The 17,259-nt window shown below is 41.8% G+C and overlaps 1 protein-coding gene across 4 annotated transcripts in view; it reads left to right on the plus strand.

The window, feature by feature from the left end:
• Window positions 1-814: 814 nt before the first annotated feature.
• DSP (desmoplakin) overlaps window positions 815-17,259 on the plus strand; it is a 36,694-nt gene continuing 20,249 nt past the window's right edge. For 3 of the 4 annotated variants that reach the window (XM_065753405.1, XM_065753407.1, XM_065753408.1), the window contains exons 1-8: window positions 815-1,235; window positions 8,840-8,942; window positions 10,379-10,527; window positions 10,863-11,037; window positions 13,725-13,853; window positions 14,580-14,630; window positions 15,447-15,608; window positions 16,554-16,658. In XM_065753405.1, coding sequence (XP_065609477.1) covers window positions 1,045-1,235; window positions 8,840-8,942; window positions 10,379-10,527; window positions 10,863-11,037; window positions 13,725-13,853; window positions 14,580-14,630; window positions 15,447-15,608; window positions 16,554-16,658 — 1,065 coding nt within the window. In that variant the 5' untranslated portion in view covers window positions 815-1,044. The remainder of the gene's footprint in view (window positions 1,236-8,839; window positions 8,943-10,378; window positions 10,528-10,862; window positions 11,038-13,724; window positions 13,854-14,579; window positions 14,631-15,446; window positions 15,609-16,553; window positions 16,659-17,259) is intronic. The other variant, XM_065753406.1, reaches the window with a different exon arrangement.

A 17,259-nucleotide genomic window follows, 5' to 3' on the forward strand; every position in this document is an offset into this window, starting at 1 on the left:
GAAAGGCTGAGAGACCTGGGGCTGTTCAGTCTGAAGGAGGGAAGGCTGAGAGGGCATCTCACCACTGTTTATAAGTGTCTGAAGTGCGGGTTCAAAATGGATGAGATCAGGCTCCATTCAGTGGTGTGCAGCAGTAGAACAAGGAGCAATGGGCACAAACTGCAACGCAGGAAGTTCCATCTGAACATGAGGAAAAAGGTCTTTACTTTGGAGGTGACGGAACACTGGAACAGGCTGTCCTGAGAGGCTGTGGAGCCTCCTTCAATGCAGATATTCAAAACCTGCCTGGATGCGACCTGCTTTAGCAGGGGATTGGCCTTCATGATTTCCAGAGGTCCCTTCCAACCCCTACATCTCTGTGGTTCTGGTGCATCTATGAACTGGTGGAGCCATTTACACTGCTTTCCCATTGAGCACGTCAGTGGGGAGATGGCCGCTGCGTGCAAAGCACGCTCATCCATGGTATAACCATGCCGATTTAACAGGGTTTTGAGTCCAAATTGCCTTCACGGAGCCGCAGCACGATGTTTGGCGTCATTGGTACGCCGGCCACAGCCATCCTCACCAAAGCCACGCTGGCTCGTGAAGCAAAGCGGTACACTTCGCCTAAACTCGTTGGGAAGGTTTTCATGGGGCCACAACCTCCGTAGCGAGAACATGTGAAGGAACCAAAGCAGCCGGGGAGCCCGGGCCACGCCGGTGCGGAGGGCGGGCTGGGAGAGCACCGGGCCGGGCTGAAGGCGAGGCGGTTCCACGCCCCGCACCGCCGCTTAAAACCGCCGCCGAAAGGTGTGGCTTCGCCTTTCCTGTGCCGGCGGGGAGGGGACTGCACGGGTCGGGACGGGACCTTTCCTCTTGCTGCTGCCGCCGCCGTCGCCCAAGACCGCGCTGCTTCGCCCAGCCGCCCTCGCTCACCTCCCGGCCCCCGCCCGCCCCGCCGCCCCCTGAGCTCGGGCTCCCCGGGCGGTGAATGCCGCTCTCCCCTCCGGCTGTGGGTCGGCTGTCTCCCCGCTGCCCGCTTCGCCCCCTCTCCTCCCCGCCGCCATGAGCATGAACGGCGGCTCGCACCCGCGGATCAACACCCTGGGCCGGATGGCACGGGCCGACTCGGGCACCGACCTGCGCTACGAAATGAGCTCCCATGTGGTGGGCGGCGGCGGCGGCGGCACCCACACCCACAAGACCTACTATTACCAGAAGACCTACGGGGGGGACTACGCCTCCGACGGGTACGGGTAGGTTGGCTGGGGTCAGCGTTAGTTCTCCGGGACCTCTTGGTCTCTATATTGATGCCGCTGGCCCCGGCAGTTGCTTCTGGAGTGCTGTCGCACGGTTCAAGTTCAGCCCTGGTTTTATTGCTAGGACATCCTGATCGGATCGCAGGAGGATGAGAGTTCAGTGTGTGCAGTAAGCAAACAGCAGCTGGCAGCGTGCGGGCTACGTGAAGCCACGCGTACCCCATGAGAATCAGGCTGTCGGGAATTAGGGACCCTACCCAGCGTTGAGAGCTGTACTTCACATCTGTTGCCCAGGACTGCTGAATGAAGGACCGGCCTTGTGTTCTTCCTATATTTGTTTGTTACTTTGCAAAATTCTTAGTTCTTCATTTCGCTTTTGGTTCGGTTTGTGCCCTCTGACTAGCTGCTGCTGGGAGATGTCCACCTACCGCTGCAGTAATATGAGAATACCTATTGTTGCAGTGTAATTATAGCAATTCGGTGCTTTACCAAGGGAGAGCTCACCTCAGGACTCCAAAATACTGTTGCTGTGTTGCATTTTTGAGGATCTGTTTTGCCAGAGATGCTCCATCACAAGTAGCTTCACTGAGTTATAGAGGCAGACATAGAAAAACGAATGGCAGAGCATGCTGCTTCCTCACTGTTCTTTTTCCAGACTTCATTCCAGCGTGGCTACAGTGGTGTGACTTCCCTGTTAGTCCCGACTTTCACTAGAGAATACTTTCCTTTTATTTAGCGTTCTTTGGCTTTTGTTAGGTATTGCAAACAAGACCATAGCTTGCTAGATGCTTCTTCCTTCAGTTTTCTGTGGCTCCTCATCACAGACATGATGAAGAGGTTAACAGCATTCTGTCAACATAGTTTCATTGAGTTTCTGAAACATAATGTTCATATCTCCATTTTGGCAAGGGCGTTACAATGAAAGTTCCTTTTCACCTCATTCCAGGTTCTCTTTGTGGAACTTAAGACCCTTGTTACTGAGATTGGGATATGTACATGTATTTTATGTATAATCTTATGTACGTGAAGATGTGTGACTATAATGTTTGATTGATAGAACATCTGCAAAATGTTGTTTTGCACCTTACTCATTTACATAGCTTTATTTTGGGTTGGTGCTGACTTGAATGATGTGTCTCAAAACAGAGAAGAGGGCTTTGGTGCCATTTGGTGGAAAAAAGCAGTCAGGCCTCACTTAGCACATGTGCAGAAAATCTGCTAAATCCTATATGAGTTGCGCTTTCAGGACCAGGGCCATGATCTCTGGGATTGGTTTTGATTATGGTTAAGCCTGATATCGTTAATGTCAAATTTCAGGGTCAGTTACCAAACTTAAAAACACAGAGACTTCTTTTTTTTCATTGGGGAAAATTCCTACAACTGAATTTTAAATGCAGTAGGATTCAACATAGGGTCTAGTCTAGTAAGTTTTGGGGCGTATTCTGCCAAACAAGTCTGTGCTGAGTGCTACATTAGTCACAGCAATATAAGCCGCTCCTTACCCTTAGGGCTCAGCAGGGTGCTTTTACAACATTCCCAGTTTCTTCTGGCTTGGGAACTCTAGATGAGCTTGGCCCTGGGTACAGATACTGAGCTTGACGTTGAGTCACGCATCCCTAAACTGCCAATTCATCAGCCAGGTGTTTATCAATGCCTTTGGGACAGGGAGATGCTGGTGGAGAAGACGACAGTGGACAGTTTTGCAGCTTTATTTGTCGTTGCTGAGATCAGGTGGAGAAAAAAAAAAAAGAGCATAAGATTTATGGTCACTAACTAATGCATTCCATCAAGAATTAATTGGTTTACACACAAGATATGATTGAAGGTTAATGTAATGCCAGTGCGTTACATGTAGAAAAGGAGACTGAAATTCACACTGAAGCCTTGACATAAAACCATGACAAAGTTACTTGCAGGGAACTGGCAGACAAAGTAAACTTAAAGCAAACAGAATTAAGGTTTTGCCTCTCCTATTGGCCTTGAGGTGGTCTGCAGATCATGCCCAAGGTGAACCATGGTGCAGTGCTGGCCATGAGAGCTGCTCCAGTGACAAGCAGAACTATCAGAAGACGGAGTATAAAGAATGTGCCTGAGCTGCCAAATGCCTGCTGCACTAGCAGAGCCAGCAGGAGAACAGCTCTTACCAGTAGCTGGTAATGCTGCCATGAGATAAAGAAACCACGTTGCGCCTCTCCTAACTCACCTTTTTATAGGTACCTGTGAGAGATCGGTTCCATTGCAAGCTATTGAAAGCACGAAAGCTGCTGTCATGCACAGCCGTATTTCAGACAGCTGTTGGAGGAGCCACAGTGCCGTGCTGAGCCGTGGGCTCCAGGTGCACCTCCCTCCCAGCACAGGCTGTGCGGACGTGCATACAGCCAGCAGCTGCTGCCTCTGCAAATGGTGCCTTCACTCCCAGTGACTCATCCCAATGGCAAAAGTCCCGCTCAGGAGTGTGAGAATTTCTTCAAATAGGTGTGGCTGGGCCCCTTGTGAAATCCTGCTGCTTCCACTGGAGGCACCTGGCAGTTTTAACGTTGTCACCAGTGCCTTTTTGTTTGTTTGTTTGTTTATTTATTTATTGCACACTCCTAAATGGATTAAGAGCCCAATAATGTGAGATAGAGTTCTTCTTGTGATTTATCACGTTGCGGCTTACGTGTGTGGTCTGTGCTTCCAACTATGAAGGTGTTTGATGAGGCTGCAGTGTGCCAGAATGGAACCAGTGAGAGCAGAGAATGTGCAGAGGGAGAACCCACTTAGAAAATCCCTGGTCATAGAATCACAGAATCGTTGAGGGACCTTCAAAGGCCATCTGCTCCAACTCCCCTGCAACATGCTGGGTGTTTGCTGACAGTTGCATTTGGCTGTCAGAGTTCAATTAAACTGTATTCAGGCAAACTGTAGTTCACTTTTTGGTTGTATTTTCATGGATATTGCTGTTAACCACCTTTTATCAGTTTTTCTGGAGTATATGGGTCAAACTTTTCCTACGCATCAAATCCATTTCCTAACACTTGATTTCCAGGTGCACACAAACAGCTCACTGACGATGGGTGCAGCCTGTGTGCTTGGAGATTGCTGTTCCAGTTCAGGTTTTTCTTTTAACTCACCTACAGTGAGCACACCGGGTAATCCCTTGATGAACCTATTGCTTGTTCAAACAAGTCTCTGTGAATGGAGGAAAAAAAAATAGGAGGTGCTATTGTTTTGCTCAGTTTCAGCCGCCTTGTTGAGTTATGGGAGTTGCTTGATACTTTGGAACTGCAAAAAGACCTTTCTTAAAACTTTTTTTACTTTCTGAATAATAATAATAATAATAATAATAATAATAATAATAATAATAATAATAATAATAATAATAAAAAGGCTTGGATTTTTAAAAAGGGAAACATTCTGTGGAGCAATCAAAACATTTAACAAGGATTATTCTGACCTGGTGTGTACCCTCTTGAATCAGATCATGGGGCCATGAGTATCACTTCTGCGCTTCCAAAGCTTTGGGGAACTGGGAAGCAGACCGTGGTGCTGCCAGCCAGACATGCTTCTTTGTGCCCCCTCTGAAGTGCTGCTCTGCACTCACCACCCTCTGACGGCAGCAGCAAATGTTTTTTCCTCTTTCTGGACACCAGCAGCTCTCATGAGCATAGCACTTAACCAGTACAGTGCAAACCCATTTCAGAAATGCAGGACTCACCAGCAAGGCAATAAAGAAACCTCCTCCACATCAATTTGGATTTGATTATTCTGCCTTTTGAAGTATTTTCATAGCTTTAAAACAAAGACACAATCCCTTATGTGTTTTCTTTTGTACCTTTAGTAATTAATAGCTATTAAAATCAGGTCATTTTAATAAAGAATTTGGTTTCATGGTGTCATTTTAAAATTCAAGAGTTGCCTTCAAAATATGTATTGCAGTCTGACATGTCAAGGTACAGGTAGAAAGAGGTAGTTAAGGTCTGGGTTGTTTTGCTAAGTGCAGTTCTGCAGACTTTGCAGGCACAAAGCAGCATAGCCAGGATTTTGCAAATGTCTGTATCTTTTAGGTGTCCTAGCTTTCCAGTATTGCAAATCTGGCTAAAAGATCCAACCTTCATTTCCTTACCTTTCTGCACAGATAGTTGGAAAGTTTGAAAATTCTTTCTGTATTTACAGATGTGCTCTAAACCAAGTGAAAATCTGGCCCGTTCTTATTGCCCGGTGTGTCTGCAGTGTTGATGCAGCAAGATCCTATCCATGTGTTTGAGCTTTAGATTGTGTTGGGTTAAAATCAAATCAGAATGTCATTGTGGCTGCTACGAACAGTTACTTAATTATCATTCACGTAAATGAAAGGAGAAAGTACAAGGGGGAGTGGATTTAAACTGAAAGTGGGGGGTTTGGGTTGGATGTTAGGAAGAAATTCTTCACCCAAGAGTGTGTCGAGGCACTGGCATTGCTGCCCAGAGAAGCTGTGTTGCCCCGTCCCTGGAGGTGTTCAAGGCCAGTCTGGATGGGTTCTTGGGCAGCCTGAGCTGATGATTGCTAATCCTGCCCACAGCAGGAACCAGGTCTTCCAACCTGAGCTTTTGTATGATTCTAAAATACTGTTTATGGGTAAACCACTAAATGTGTTGTGTGAGGATTGTAAGGGTCCTATGTCCTTCTGAGGGCTGCAAATGTCATTTTAAAGAGGATTTAGTTTACAAGAGTAAAGTAAACTTACTTCAGAAGTCCAGGTTCTTTTGTGCCTCCACATTATAATGCCACCTACCATGTTTATGAGTTAGGATTTGCACAGTTGACTCTAGTCGAGTGTTTTTCTCCTTCCTTTACACTATCATGTGGGATATTGTATTCCTTTGTATGGATTTTTCCTTATATCTCAAGGTTGGATGTCTGTTTACTCTACACTGGGGTTTCTGCTTTGATCTACTCATTCCTGTAAAAGGCCTATTGGCTTCAGGAAGAGGTGTATCAGAGCTGAGGGTTTTGAAACTGCTTGTTAAATGCTTCCCTGTTGCATGAGTGGCAAAGATTTAACTTGTGTTCATGTCAGATTGTCCTCACTGCATCTGATAAATTGACCAATATATGTTGAGGTCAGCTCTTCTAGAGTATACTTGTGCAGCTAAATCCTCTTGAGATGTAACGGCCTTATTCATGTTGTCTTGGCAGAGCTCTTCCTCCAGACTGTAAGCTCCTTGTGTGGGCTTCTGCTGGTTCTGGTTGTGCCCCAGAATGCTGAGCTACCATGCTCTTTCCTGGTTTCATTTTATAAGGCTACAACCTCTGCCATTGCTTTTGATTATGTCTTTATTTAGACAGACGAGAGTCTCAGATGTTTGCTGCTTTCTTGTTATGAATGTCCCCATGACTAAGATGTCTCCATTAAACTAAGAAGTTACAGAGCTTCATTTAAAGATTTCAGTAGTGCGCACTGTGAAGCTTCTCACTACAAGGCATTTACTCCTGCCTTAAATCCATTCTGTGCATCTGTATTAAGCCATCTTCAGCTTTCCAACTTTTTTTATTATTATTATTTTTTGGACATTGGGATGAACACAGAATACTTATAATTCTGTATTTTTCTGTGTTGCAATTTGTTCTTGTAGCTTGATTTTAGAAAATACATTTTTTTAACAATTTCTGAGTACGTTAACTGTGACAGCCATTGTTTAGACATTATTTAGACTTCTCTCAGTGTAAGGTGAACTAATTGCCTTGAGGTCAGTCAAGTTACACAGAACTCGGTGGATATACACTAATTTATTAGTGTAGAGGTCTGGTTCCTTTGGCTTTAATGGACATCAGGCATTTGCAGCTGTCAGGAGACAATTACAAAAGCAATTGAAGAAAAAATACCCTTCTTGTGTTCTAAAAAGAGAAAATTATGTGGAAGATTCCTCTCTTCTTTACTGTTTCATTAATGAGCGTAATTGTAGGTGTAATTAATGTAAATTTTAGATGCAGTCAGATACTTCTCGATCCAAACACAGCAGCTATGCCTAAGGTGAAGGAATGATTTAGAAAAGGAAACCGATGGGGAAGCCTGGCAGAAAATCAGTTGTGCAACTGCTTTCTTTAAGCTGTTTCCAAGATATACAGGCATGCATAGCACAGTAGGGTGTACAGTGTTTATGCAGCCGAAGGGTCATGGTGTAAGCAAGGGTTGTGTATGTACAGCTTGTTTGAAGTTATCCAGTGATTCTCCAGGCCTGTCTGTGTCTTCAGAGGTTTATTCCCAGGTACTGACCAGAACAGCTGTAAAGTTACTCTTTCCACTTCTTCAAGAAATGCTTGTAGGAGAATGGCTGGCTGCTGAAGGACAAACTACATAGACTGCAAACCCCTCTTAGTGTGTACTGCTGAATGTTTCCCTTCACTGCAGTGATTTTTCCCAAGAACAGCTCTACCACATGTTACAATTCCTTTTGCTAAGTATGATCAGAGTCAATGGAACGTTTTCCAGAGTGCCCAAATGACATGCTGGTTATGTTGAGTTGGACAGGCTTGCGTGAACAGTCTTATTCAGTGTCAGTGTTGTACGGAAGATTTGGGCCTTCAGTGATTTAAAATGGAGGAGCTTACCTGCTATGAACACCACAGTCAGAAAACTAGGCAGGGCTTGGAAGCCTCTTTGTTTCTTATCCTCTCTTAGTAGTGGTTTACTTCAGTTTTACTGGCAAGTGCCTGGGTTTGGGAGCTGCCCGAGCTTGCATGGAAGCTCTGATTCCATCAGTAAGGAATGATTCCTATCTCGTAGCACCTCACCCATCTTCAGCTAGCAGTGGCTCGCTTTGGTGGCATGGTCCCAAGGTGAGAAAATCCTGGAAAAGCAACCTTCTGGTGGTGTGGTTGCAGTAGATTATACAAGACAATAATAATGACCCCGTTATCTACTTGTGCAGTTTTCTCCGCTAATGTTTCTTATCCAGTAGTTTTACATGGAACTTCCAAGCTCCCCTTCTACTTATCTGTGGAAAAACAAGTCCTTGAACTCCAGCCCCTACATGGTTGTTTTTTCTTTTTTAATAGCTTAAGCATCTGGTAATGGCTTTTTGAGACACTGTGGATTTTTTTAATCATTTCCTCTTACAAAAGAGCCCTTTGTGTATCTGCTGTGACTTGTGTGTTCATGCACTTGCATAGCAGAGAATCCTGCATTCCTTTTGTACTCTTTAAGTTCAGTGGTTGGCATGATAACTTACACGATAATATAACTTAGAGACTGCATTCTAACGTGTTGACTCTAAGATCATGAATAATTTATTCATACCATGCTACTGTCAGAGTTTTGTCTGTCACAGCTGCAAATACCCATACTGGAGCAAAACCTTTCTCTTAAACTCATGGGAGGTTCCATCTTCTGCACAATGCTGTGTAGTCATTCCATGTCTGCTGATATGCAATTTCAAAGTGGCTCTGCCATTGTGGAATCAGCATTAAACTTCAGTGAAGTAAGAGGGAGTAGAACTAGCATGTTTGTCTCTCCAAAGCCTAACTAGATTTGTTGTTTCATGTAACTTCTTGTAGCTACTGGGAATTCCTACTTCACATTTCTCTTTGTAAAGTGTGATTACTTTGTACTTACTTCATCTTATTCTTCTCTTCACCAACAGTCAGAATGGGACCTGTACAGTTTCCAGACGTCAGAACACCATTCAGGAGCTTCTGCAAAACTGTTCGGATTGCCTGATGAGAGCTGAGCTCATTGTACAACCTGTGAGTGGTTTTTCTTCTTAGAAGTGATTATGAATATTTGTAGATATTGAATGCGACATTGTTGACTGAATTCAGAGGCTTTGGTTCTTCATCTCATCTCCCCTTTCAGCTATTTTTGTGGGGCAGCTGCCACTTACTCTTCAGAGTGGAGTAACATGCATCCTTGCTAGGTCTCCTACTTCTATCTACACAGAAGCTGGTTAAAGAAAGGAGGCCTTTTTGATTTTAAAAAGCAAAACACAATGCCAAAAAAGATCAGTAAAACACCCTTTGAATAAATTCTACTGCATCTAATTTTTCATCTTATTTTAGATCTTTGCTGTATGCTACGCAAACCCATTGTATCTGGGGTTGGGTTACTCATTGCCACTAAGTCAGAGGAAGTGCAGGATGGTGAGCACATCTTGCTGTTGAGGCCATTGAGTTCTAGAATCCATTTAGAGTTCTTGCAGTAGGCGTGACTTAATGTGCACTTTTTGACCCTCTGGGAACAAAAAATTCCTCTGGGAATGAACTGTTGATGCCAATTTATTTCCTTTTCAGTGATACAGCCTATGAGAGCATGTTTATGTAAAATCAATGCCATAATAAATAATGCCTCTTGTTAAGGATTAATATTATTGCAGTGAAGTTAAAAGGAAGCAGTGTTTAGTTCCAGCTTGGTGACACAACATGCAGTGCTTGCTATTTTTTTGTTTATTTGTTGTTTACTTTGTCCCTCAGGAAAAAAAAATAAAAAATGAGGCCCATCAACATTTTCTTTGCAAAATCAAATCACAGCTGGATTATGTTGAGTTCAGCTTGGTCATGTCAGTATAGGATGAGACCAAAAAGCTTTGTCTTCCTTCTTGAAACATTGTGACCATGCTGGTCCAGTGCACTGGAGACACATGGAGAATTTGTGTAGACTTTAGGGATGCAAATGTGCTTGGGTTTGGATCTGGTCCTAGAAAGATGAGATGCGTTCTGTATCTTGTGAGGAGAGGAGCAATGGCTATAACTCTTAGAGTCTTAGAAAAACATCTGAGGAACTGGGAGCTAAGTTTACCGGTTCCATCTTGGACTGTGTTTGCTTCCTTTCCTTTGAACACAAAAGCCATTTCTGATTCATATGGTCTTAAAAGCTTAGCAAACTGAGTGCAGCCTTGGCTCCTCTGAAATAAAACTCAGTTATATTGTGCTGTTCTTTATGGAAATGTTTGGTTGGTATTATATTTTCAAATTTTCCTGTATATTTTATTCGTAGTTAGGACTTTCAAACGACTATGAATCCTCAAATAATTTACCCTCAGCTAATTAAATCTGTCAGTCAGAGACCTAGCAGTTGAAACCTTTTATAGAAATTAAAAATAATCAGTTTTCATAACGTAACTCTCAAAACAATATGAGTTTCTGCAGTAAATTGTACATCTCCATCTCTTTTGTTTTAATTTTAGGAACTGAAATATGGTGATGGTGTCCAGATTAGAGGAAACAGAGATCTGGAAGAATGTTTTGCGCAGGCAAATGACCAAATGGACATCCTGGATGGGCTGATCAGAGAGCTAAGGCAGATGAATCAGCCCTGTGAAATGTATCAGAAAAGGTATTACAGGGAAGGGCTGGGACAAGGAATGTGATAGATGTAATCCTTTGGTGTCTGAAATGCTTATGTTCTTAGATGTTGCAGGCAGAAATCAATAAGATAGAAAGAAAACTGTCTTTTTGGGGCATGCTAAGGTGGAGAAAGGCCTTGTAGTGGTTTACGTTTTTTATGTCTTGATAGTTACAATTTAATTTTAGTCATTATATCTTTTTCTACAGCCTGTGCTATCAGCATTTCTTTTTGAATACCTGGTGGTTCAGTAGGAGATGGGAATTGTATTGTCATGTTTTCTGGGTGTTTACGTTGTAGAAAGCAACTGGTTCCTTTCCTTTCAGGCTGCTTCAACTTCAAGAGCAAATGCGTGCTCTGTACAAAGCCATTAGCGTTCCCCGTGCCAGGAGGGCCAGTTCCAAAGGTGGTGGTTGCTACTCCTCTCAGAGTGGTTCAGGCTGGGATGAGTATACAAAACGTGTCACAAGTGAATGCTTAAACTGGATGAGGCAACAGAAGGTAAATCGGTACAAAACCTGGAGACAATGATAAAATTTTGCTTATGAGTGCCACCTTGCATGCAGTGATGTTTTGAGTGCTTGTAGAACATTAAAAGTGTGTTTAGATGCTACTATATTGTTCAAGTTCCTTATTTTATTTTATTTTATTTTATTTTATTTTATTTTATTTTATTTTATTTTATTTTATTTTATTTTATTTTATTTTATTTTATTTTATTTTATTTTATTTTATTTTATTTTATTTTATTTTATTTTATTTTTTCTCTTGCTTGCAGCATTGTGCATGTAGTGAATTTTCACTGAAATAGAAAAATGGATTTGGGAATCTTCTTTTGCAGGGGAAAAAGTGGAAGTCAGGTTTAAAAACAAAAAATGAGACAGCTGTTAGCATAACAAATGACATTAGGATGTTTGTGTTAGAGATTATGGTGCTCAATATTTCCTTCCTTCTTTCCACATATTTCCTTTATGCTTTTTATTTGTTTTAACCCTTTACAGATTAGGCCAGCTTCACAGATTTAACTATTATTTTGCAGTATTTTGCAGTTTTTCCTCCTCTAATACATCCTTATCAAAATGGGAGCTAGAAAGTAGAGTTAATTGCCTCAGAACTAGACTTCCAGAAGTCACTGCCTAAAAAGCAGCTTCAGCATTTTCATTGCATGCCAAGAATAAATTTGCTTATCCACAGCTGTTGATGACATGTCCTGGAGTAGAAGCATGCAGGGAGAGCCTGTAGTGTTCTTGTGTTGATGGTGTGGAAGTTCTGTGTTTGTAGTTGGGACAGCACTTACTGAGTGACAGGTAGGGGAGAAAGGAGCAGGGAGGCCTGAGATAGAATTTGTAGGCTCCCTGTAATTTAAAGTTGCATTATTTTTATCTCTCTTTTATTAGGTTGTTGCTTAGTGATCCTGTCATTGTTATCTACGTATGGTGTTTACCAGGTGGCTGTTATGCAAACCAGATGAACAGGGGAAAGCTATGTACAGTTCCCATACTTACGTGAGTGCTAGTCATAGTCTGGTCTTCCAGTGCCCTCCCATATCATGACCTGTTTTAGAGGAAGAAAGAGAAATGGAGTTGTGCTCTTTTGAGTGCTAACATTTACAGGCATTGTGCCAGTAGAGCAGCAGCAGATAATGATTGCTATCCACATAGTGTGGGAGAGTAGGCTAATTATCAGACCTGCCATGGCTTGAGGAGTGATGTTGGACAGACACTGGGCCTCCTTCCAGTGGTGAAAGATTCTGAACATGCTGCACCTCCCAGAGATGCCACATGATTCCCTACTTAGGCACCCCTCAATAGCTCCAGTGAAAGAAAAAGACTCTCTTTCTCTCAATCCCTAAAGCAAAGCTGAGGTAGGGTATCTAAACATTTAGCTTCCTATTAGGCTTTTGAGCTTTATTTTTTTTTTTTTTAGGGAAAATTTATTTTGAACTTTGCACCATACCTTTTCTTTCCGTTGTCCTTCTATCTGCTCATGTTGTGACCAGATAACATGATGAGATTGCAGAGAATGGTCTGAGCAGCTGTGGTGGTTTTCTGCCCATGTTTTTGTATCTTATGTCCGGGTGGCTTGCTGACAGGAGAGCCAGGTGGTACAGGACTGGTCAGATTTCCACTGCAGAATTAAGGAAGGTCAACTGATATCCAGACAGCCTTTGTTTGCATATTGGCAGTCTTTCAGGGTTGGTGCTATTGCTACAGACTCTCTAGGCTGTATAAATGTAATGAGAAGGGTCAAAGTCCTGCAACTTTTAGAGGGCTGGATGTAAAATGGTTTTATTTCTTGGAACATTTTCAGCCTTGCCTTTGAACCCCTACGCCTGAGTGTGGTTCAAGCTTAATTGACATCTGTTGACTCATAGAGATTCGGCCCCAGGCTGATAATTATCAAACTGAGTCCCAACCCAAGATTAAGATACATAATTCTCTACAGTGCATATGCTCACAGAGGCATTCATAAAGAGATGGATTGTGATTGCCTTCACAGAGTAAAAGATGCTTTGGAATTTGAGGATTTGAGCTGCCAATTCAGTGGATTTTAGTATTTGCAAATAATGAAACAAAAAACTGCAGTCAGACAGTTTTCAAGTTAGTAATTATCCAGGTGTATTACTGCTCTTTCAAATGCTGTTTCTCGAGATTTTTACTCAGCATCCTAGCTGCCAAAATACAAGACAAACGGCGTGTTTTACAGTCCTTTCAATTTGTTTGATACATAGCTTGGCTTCTGCTTTGTCTTTTTTCTTTTTGTATTTATTATTTGGTTTTGGTTTTGGGTTTTTTTTTTCATTTGGCTGGACTGCTTTTGACTGAAGTCAGTAGTGTTACATGAATTAAAATGGAATTTGGTGTACTGGGCTGCAGAACCTGATCGTACATTTTCATAGGAATTGCATGAATAGTGTTTTAGAAAACTTTAAACTACACTACTGAGTGTGCTTCATCTTATCTAATTTCAAGCAACTTAAGTATTTCTCTCCTTTGTTTCATCTATTTTGAGAACGTGTCACACAGTTTAAGTGAAGGCAATTTGAAGAAATTTTTAACTGCTATTCTAAATGTTCCGGTTTGGTTTTACTTCTTACTGCGTTATCATGTTTTTTCAACCTTGATGCTCTGATTTAGGTAATAGTGTCTTGTTTGAAATGAAAGTACAAATGCTTTCCCTTTTTCTAGGCTGAAATGGAGCTGGTGAAATGGGGGTTTGATGCGGCGTCCATTGAGCAACAGATCAGTGACCATAGGAGAACTCATAATGCCATTGGAGACTATCGCTGGCACCTGGACAAAGTCAAAACAGATCTGGTAATTACTGTCTTCCCTTACACATTGCTTGGTCTAGATTTGTATCCTTGGCATGCCAATGTTCCGTTGCAGAACATAATGCCAAACAGCAGAGCTTCTCTTCAGAAAGCACTGATGTAGTGATAGCAATCACTTCCCACCCTAGTATTTATTATTTCATTATTATCCACTGAAATAAGTCGAATTTTATAATGAAAATTTAGTATTATTTAACATTTCATCATTGTGTACCCAAACTAGCAATTATGTATGGGGATATATTCGGTGAGAAAATGGCCAAGAGTAATTGTTTCCACCTTCTTATGTTAAAATAAGAAAGCAGAAGTATTATGTGAGTGCTTAGCCCAGACCGTGGGCTAAGTTTAGAACTTTTTTGTGTTTGTTTGTTTGTTTTTTTAACCTTTCTACATCTTCTCATTCATCTCTAAATTTTCTGATTGGAATAAAGAAGCCAGTGAAAGTGCAGTAGTTATTTTCTTCTGTGATTAACCCACCAACTAGATGTAGGAGAAAGGCTTACTTTGTCCCAAATCTTTTCTGGTAATTCCTCACGTGGACAAGAGGAGAGGGATCTAAAGAAAAAGGGGTTCAGTTCTGGAGCTCTGTTCTCTCAGACAGGCTAGAGTGGAAGGGTTATTTTTCCCTCCTTCCCTCTGCTTATTTGAAAGGTAGGAAAGTTAGCCCTCTCAATTAATAGGCACACTAAATATTTGCTCTCTGTTTCAGCGTGAGAAGGCTGCTGTTCACCAGCTGGAGGAAGAATATGAAGGACTGCTGGTAAGTACAGGGTGTTTTTGTGTCTCATACCTTCTGTGATAAATGTTTTATGTTCTAACACTGGGGTGGTAGTCAAGATAGACACATATTTAAGTAGTGCCATTCAGCAGTGTTTTGTGGCTTATATAAGGCTCAGTTTGAGGCATGAACTTGAGATTAATTCATTACCTGATTTATAATTGACTTACCCTCACCAGGAAGTTTCTAGTTTGCACCAGATGAAGGAGGTTGGTCACTAAGCAGGTACAAAGTAGAATCCTACTTCCTTAATGGGAATAGATATAGCAGCAAAGTTGGTCTATGTTAGAAGCGCTGTGCATCTTGCCCATGTCTTCATGTACCAAGAATCTTATGCAAACTATAGACTTAACCCTTGGGATTGGAAGCTGTTTCCTGTACACATTTCAAATAACAGGATATGCAGTATGATGCAATTCATGAATTACCATCTGTGCAAAAGGCACTGGTACAACATCAAGGATATTCTATCAGTAGCAAGCAGAAGTAAAAGCCAAGTTAAGTTTTCAGGAATTTCTTTTTCCCGTGTCCTTTTGCTTGCCTGCCTGCATATCTGCTGCATTTGTGTTTGAAATGACTTAAGAACCTGGTGACTTCAAGTCCCTGTTGTTTTTCAGATCCATGCATGTTATCTTTTGTCCATTGCCAGCAGGTTTTATAGCTGTATGGCTTTTACTGTTACTCTTAGTTCAGAAAAAAAAAAGCCATGAATGTGCATGCTGTTCTCTTGGCTTCCCCTTCTCCACCCAGCACAGGCTTTTCTGTGTTTATTGATTCTCATTTTGGAATTTCTTGCAGAAATACTCCTTTGAGAGAATGGATCAGCTCCGTCAATTCCAGAACCTCATCCAAGCTACAAGCAGAGAGATCATGTGGATCAATGACTGTGAGGAAGAGGAGCTTCTCTACGACTGGAGTGACAGGAACACAGATATCTCCAGGAAGCAGGAGGCCTTCTCTGTAAGCCACCACTATCTCCTGCTTTTCATGGATTTCTCTTTTGGCGTATTGAGGGGGGAACAGCTTGTCTCACTGGAACTGATCATGGCATTTCTACACTATTGATTTTGTTGTTGTTTAGGTTTTTTTTTTTTTTTTGTCAAAACACTGTTGGATTAAGTACTATGTGACAACCTTTTGAATCAAGATTGGATATCAACTGGAAGGTTATACTCACACTAATCCACTTGTGTGTTCTTTTGACATTGGAAACTGGCTTTATCAGTACAGTTTATTGAGGGCTAGTAATCACTCGTAGCCTGTGCATGCATGTTAAACTGGGAAACTTGTATGAAGCAGCTCAATTCTTCCTGTTAGGAGTTATGCAGGGGCTAGCGATTGCTATATGTGGTCCTGATCTCTTCATCAGGTAGTAGAGCTGAGGGAAATACTCTATTTTCCCCTTATAGCTTCAGCACATTGAGAGCACTGCCAGGATTGGCTTGCAGTGTTCCTTATTGTCTTCTGCGGGTAGAGATGGGAATTGAGCATGTGTTTCTTTAGTCAATGTTGGTACTGGATATCAAAGTAAAAGAGAAATGAAAGTCATGCCATTAAGAGGATTCTCTATTCTTTTTAGGTTAGTTGTTCTGGATAATGCAAGATACAGTAATTCTTGCTTTCATCATTCATCTTTGACAAGAAAGGCTGCATTTTAGATGCTTTGCTCTATGAAGTGGCAAGCCTAGAGGCTAGAACTGAAATGACCACCTTCTTTGATTCTTCTGACTTTATATGTAGCTTCAGTGCATTTAGTAGAATTAATATACACTGTTAGCAGGGATAATTTTGTACAATCATCGCTTTTATGCAACTATTATACGAACTATCAGGAGAAAGTTAAGTAAATCACTCTAAGTGCTGTGCCTTTGGAGGCTCATCTAACACTGTGTTTTGGTTGTTTAGAAACGAATGAGTGAACTGGAGCTTAAAGAAAAAGAACTCAACAAGCTGAAGCAAGAAAGTGACCAGCTAGTGCTCAACCAGCACCCTGCTTCAGACAAAATTGAGGTGAGTTAAGCCTCATGTTATTTAAATTCCTCCTTGAGTTGCTACATGGGCAAAGTTCTTAGTGGAAGTCCAGAAATGAAATGCTGCATTTAGACATGAGAAGGGTTTGCTTGCCAAAAATCGTATCAATTTTTATCCAGTTATAAGAACTGCTGTACTAAATGATACCACGTTCTTCTGCAAACCTGCAGACACAACTGCTGCAGACTTCTGAAGAGCTTGGGAATCATCTCTTTGTTAGCAAATTTGATGATGGATGCCTGTAAAACTTAATACAGGGGCTTAGGGAGTTGTCTAAGTAAATTGAAATCACTATGTTTAATGTGAGTTAGCTTCAGTGCAGTAGAATATGGTAGGAAGACATGCCATTCTTCTGCTATCTCAATAGGCATGTTTTGAAGATAGCCACTCCCTTTAAGGGTTTATATTTAATCCAGTGCAAATACTTTATGCAGCTGAAATTTATAGTATGTTTCTACACCTTAGTCAATACTAAGGAAGAATCTTCATCTTTAGAAAGTGCTGCAGCTATAGTTTTAAATGTGTGAAAGAACTCTGAAGCTGAAAGAAGCTGGCAGGAAAGAACAACCACAAAAACAGA

Source organism: Cyrtonyx montezumae, unplaced genomic scaffold (assembly GCF_038088225.1).
Source record: "Cyrtonyx montezumae isolate F1298 unplaced genomic scaffold, pur_monq_1.0 scaffold_8, whole genome shotgun sequence".
NCBI classification, from domain to species: Eukaryota; Metazoa; Chordata; class Aves; order Galliformes; family Odontophoridae; genus Cyrtonyx; species Cyrtonyx montezumae.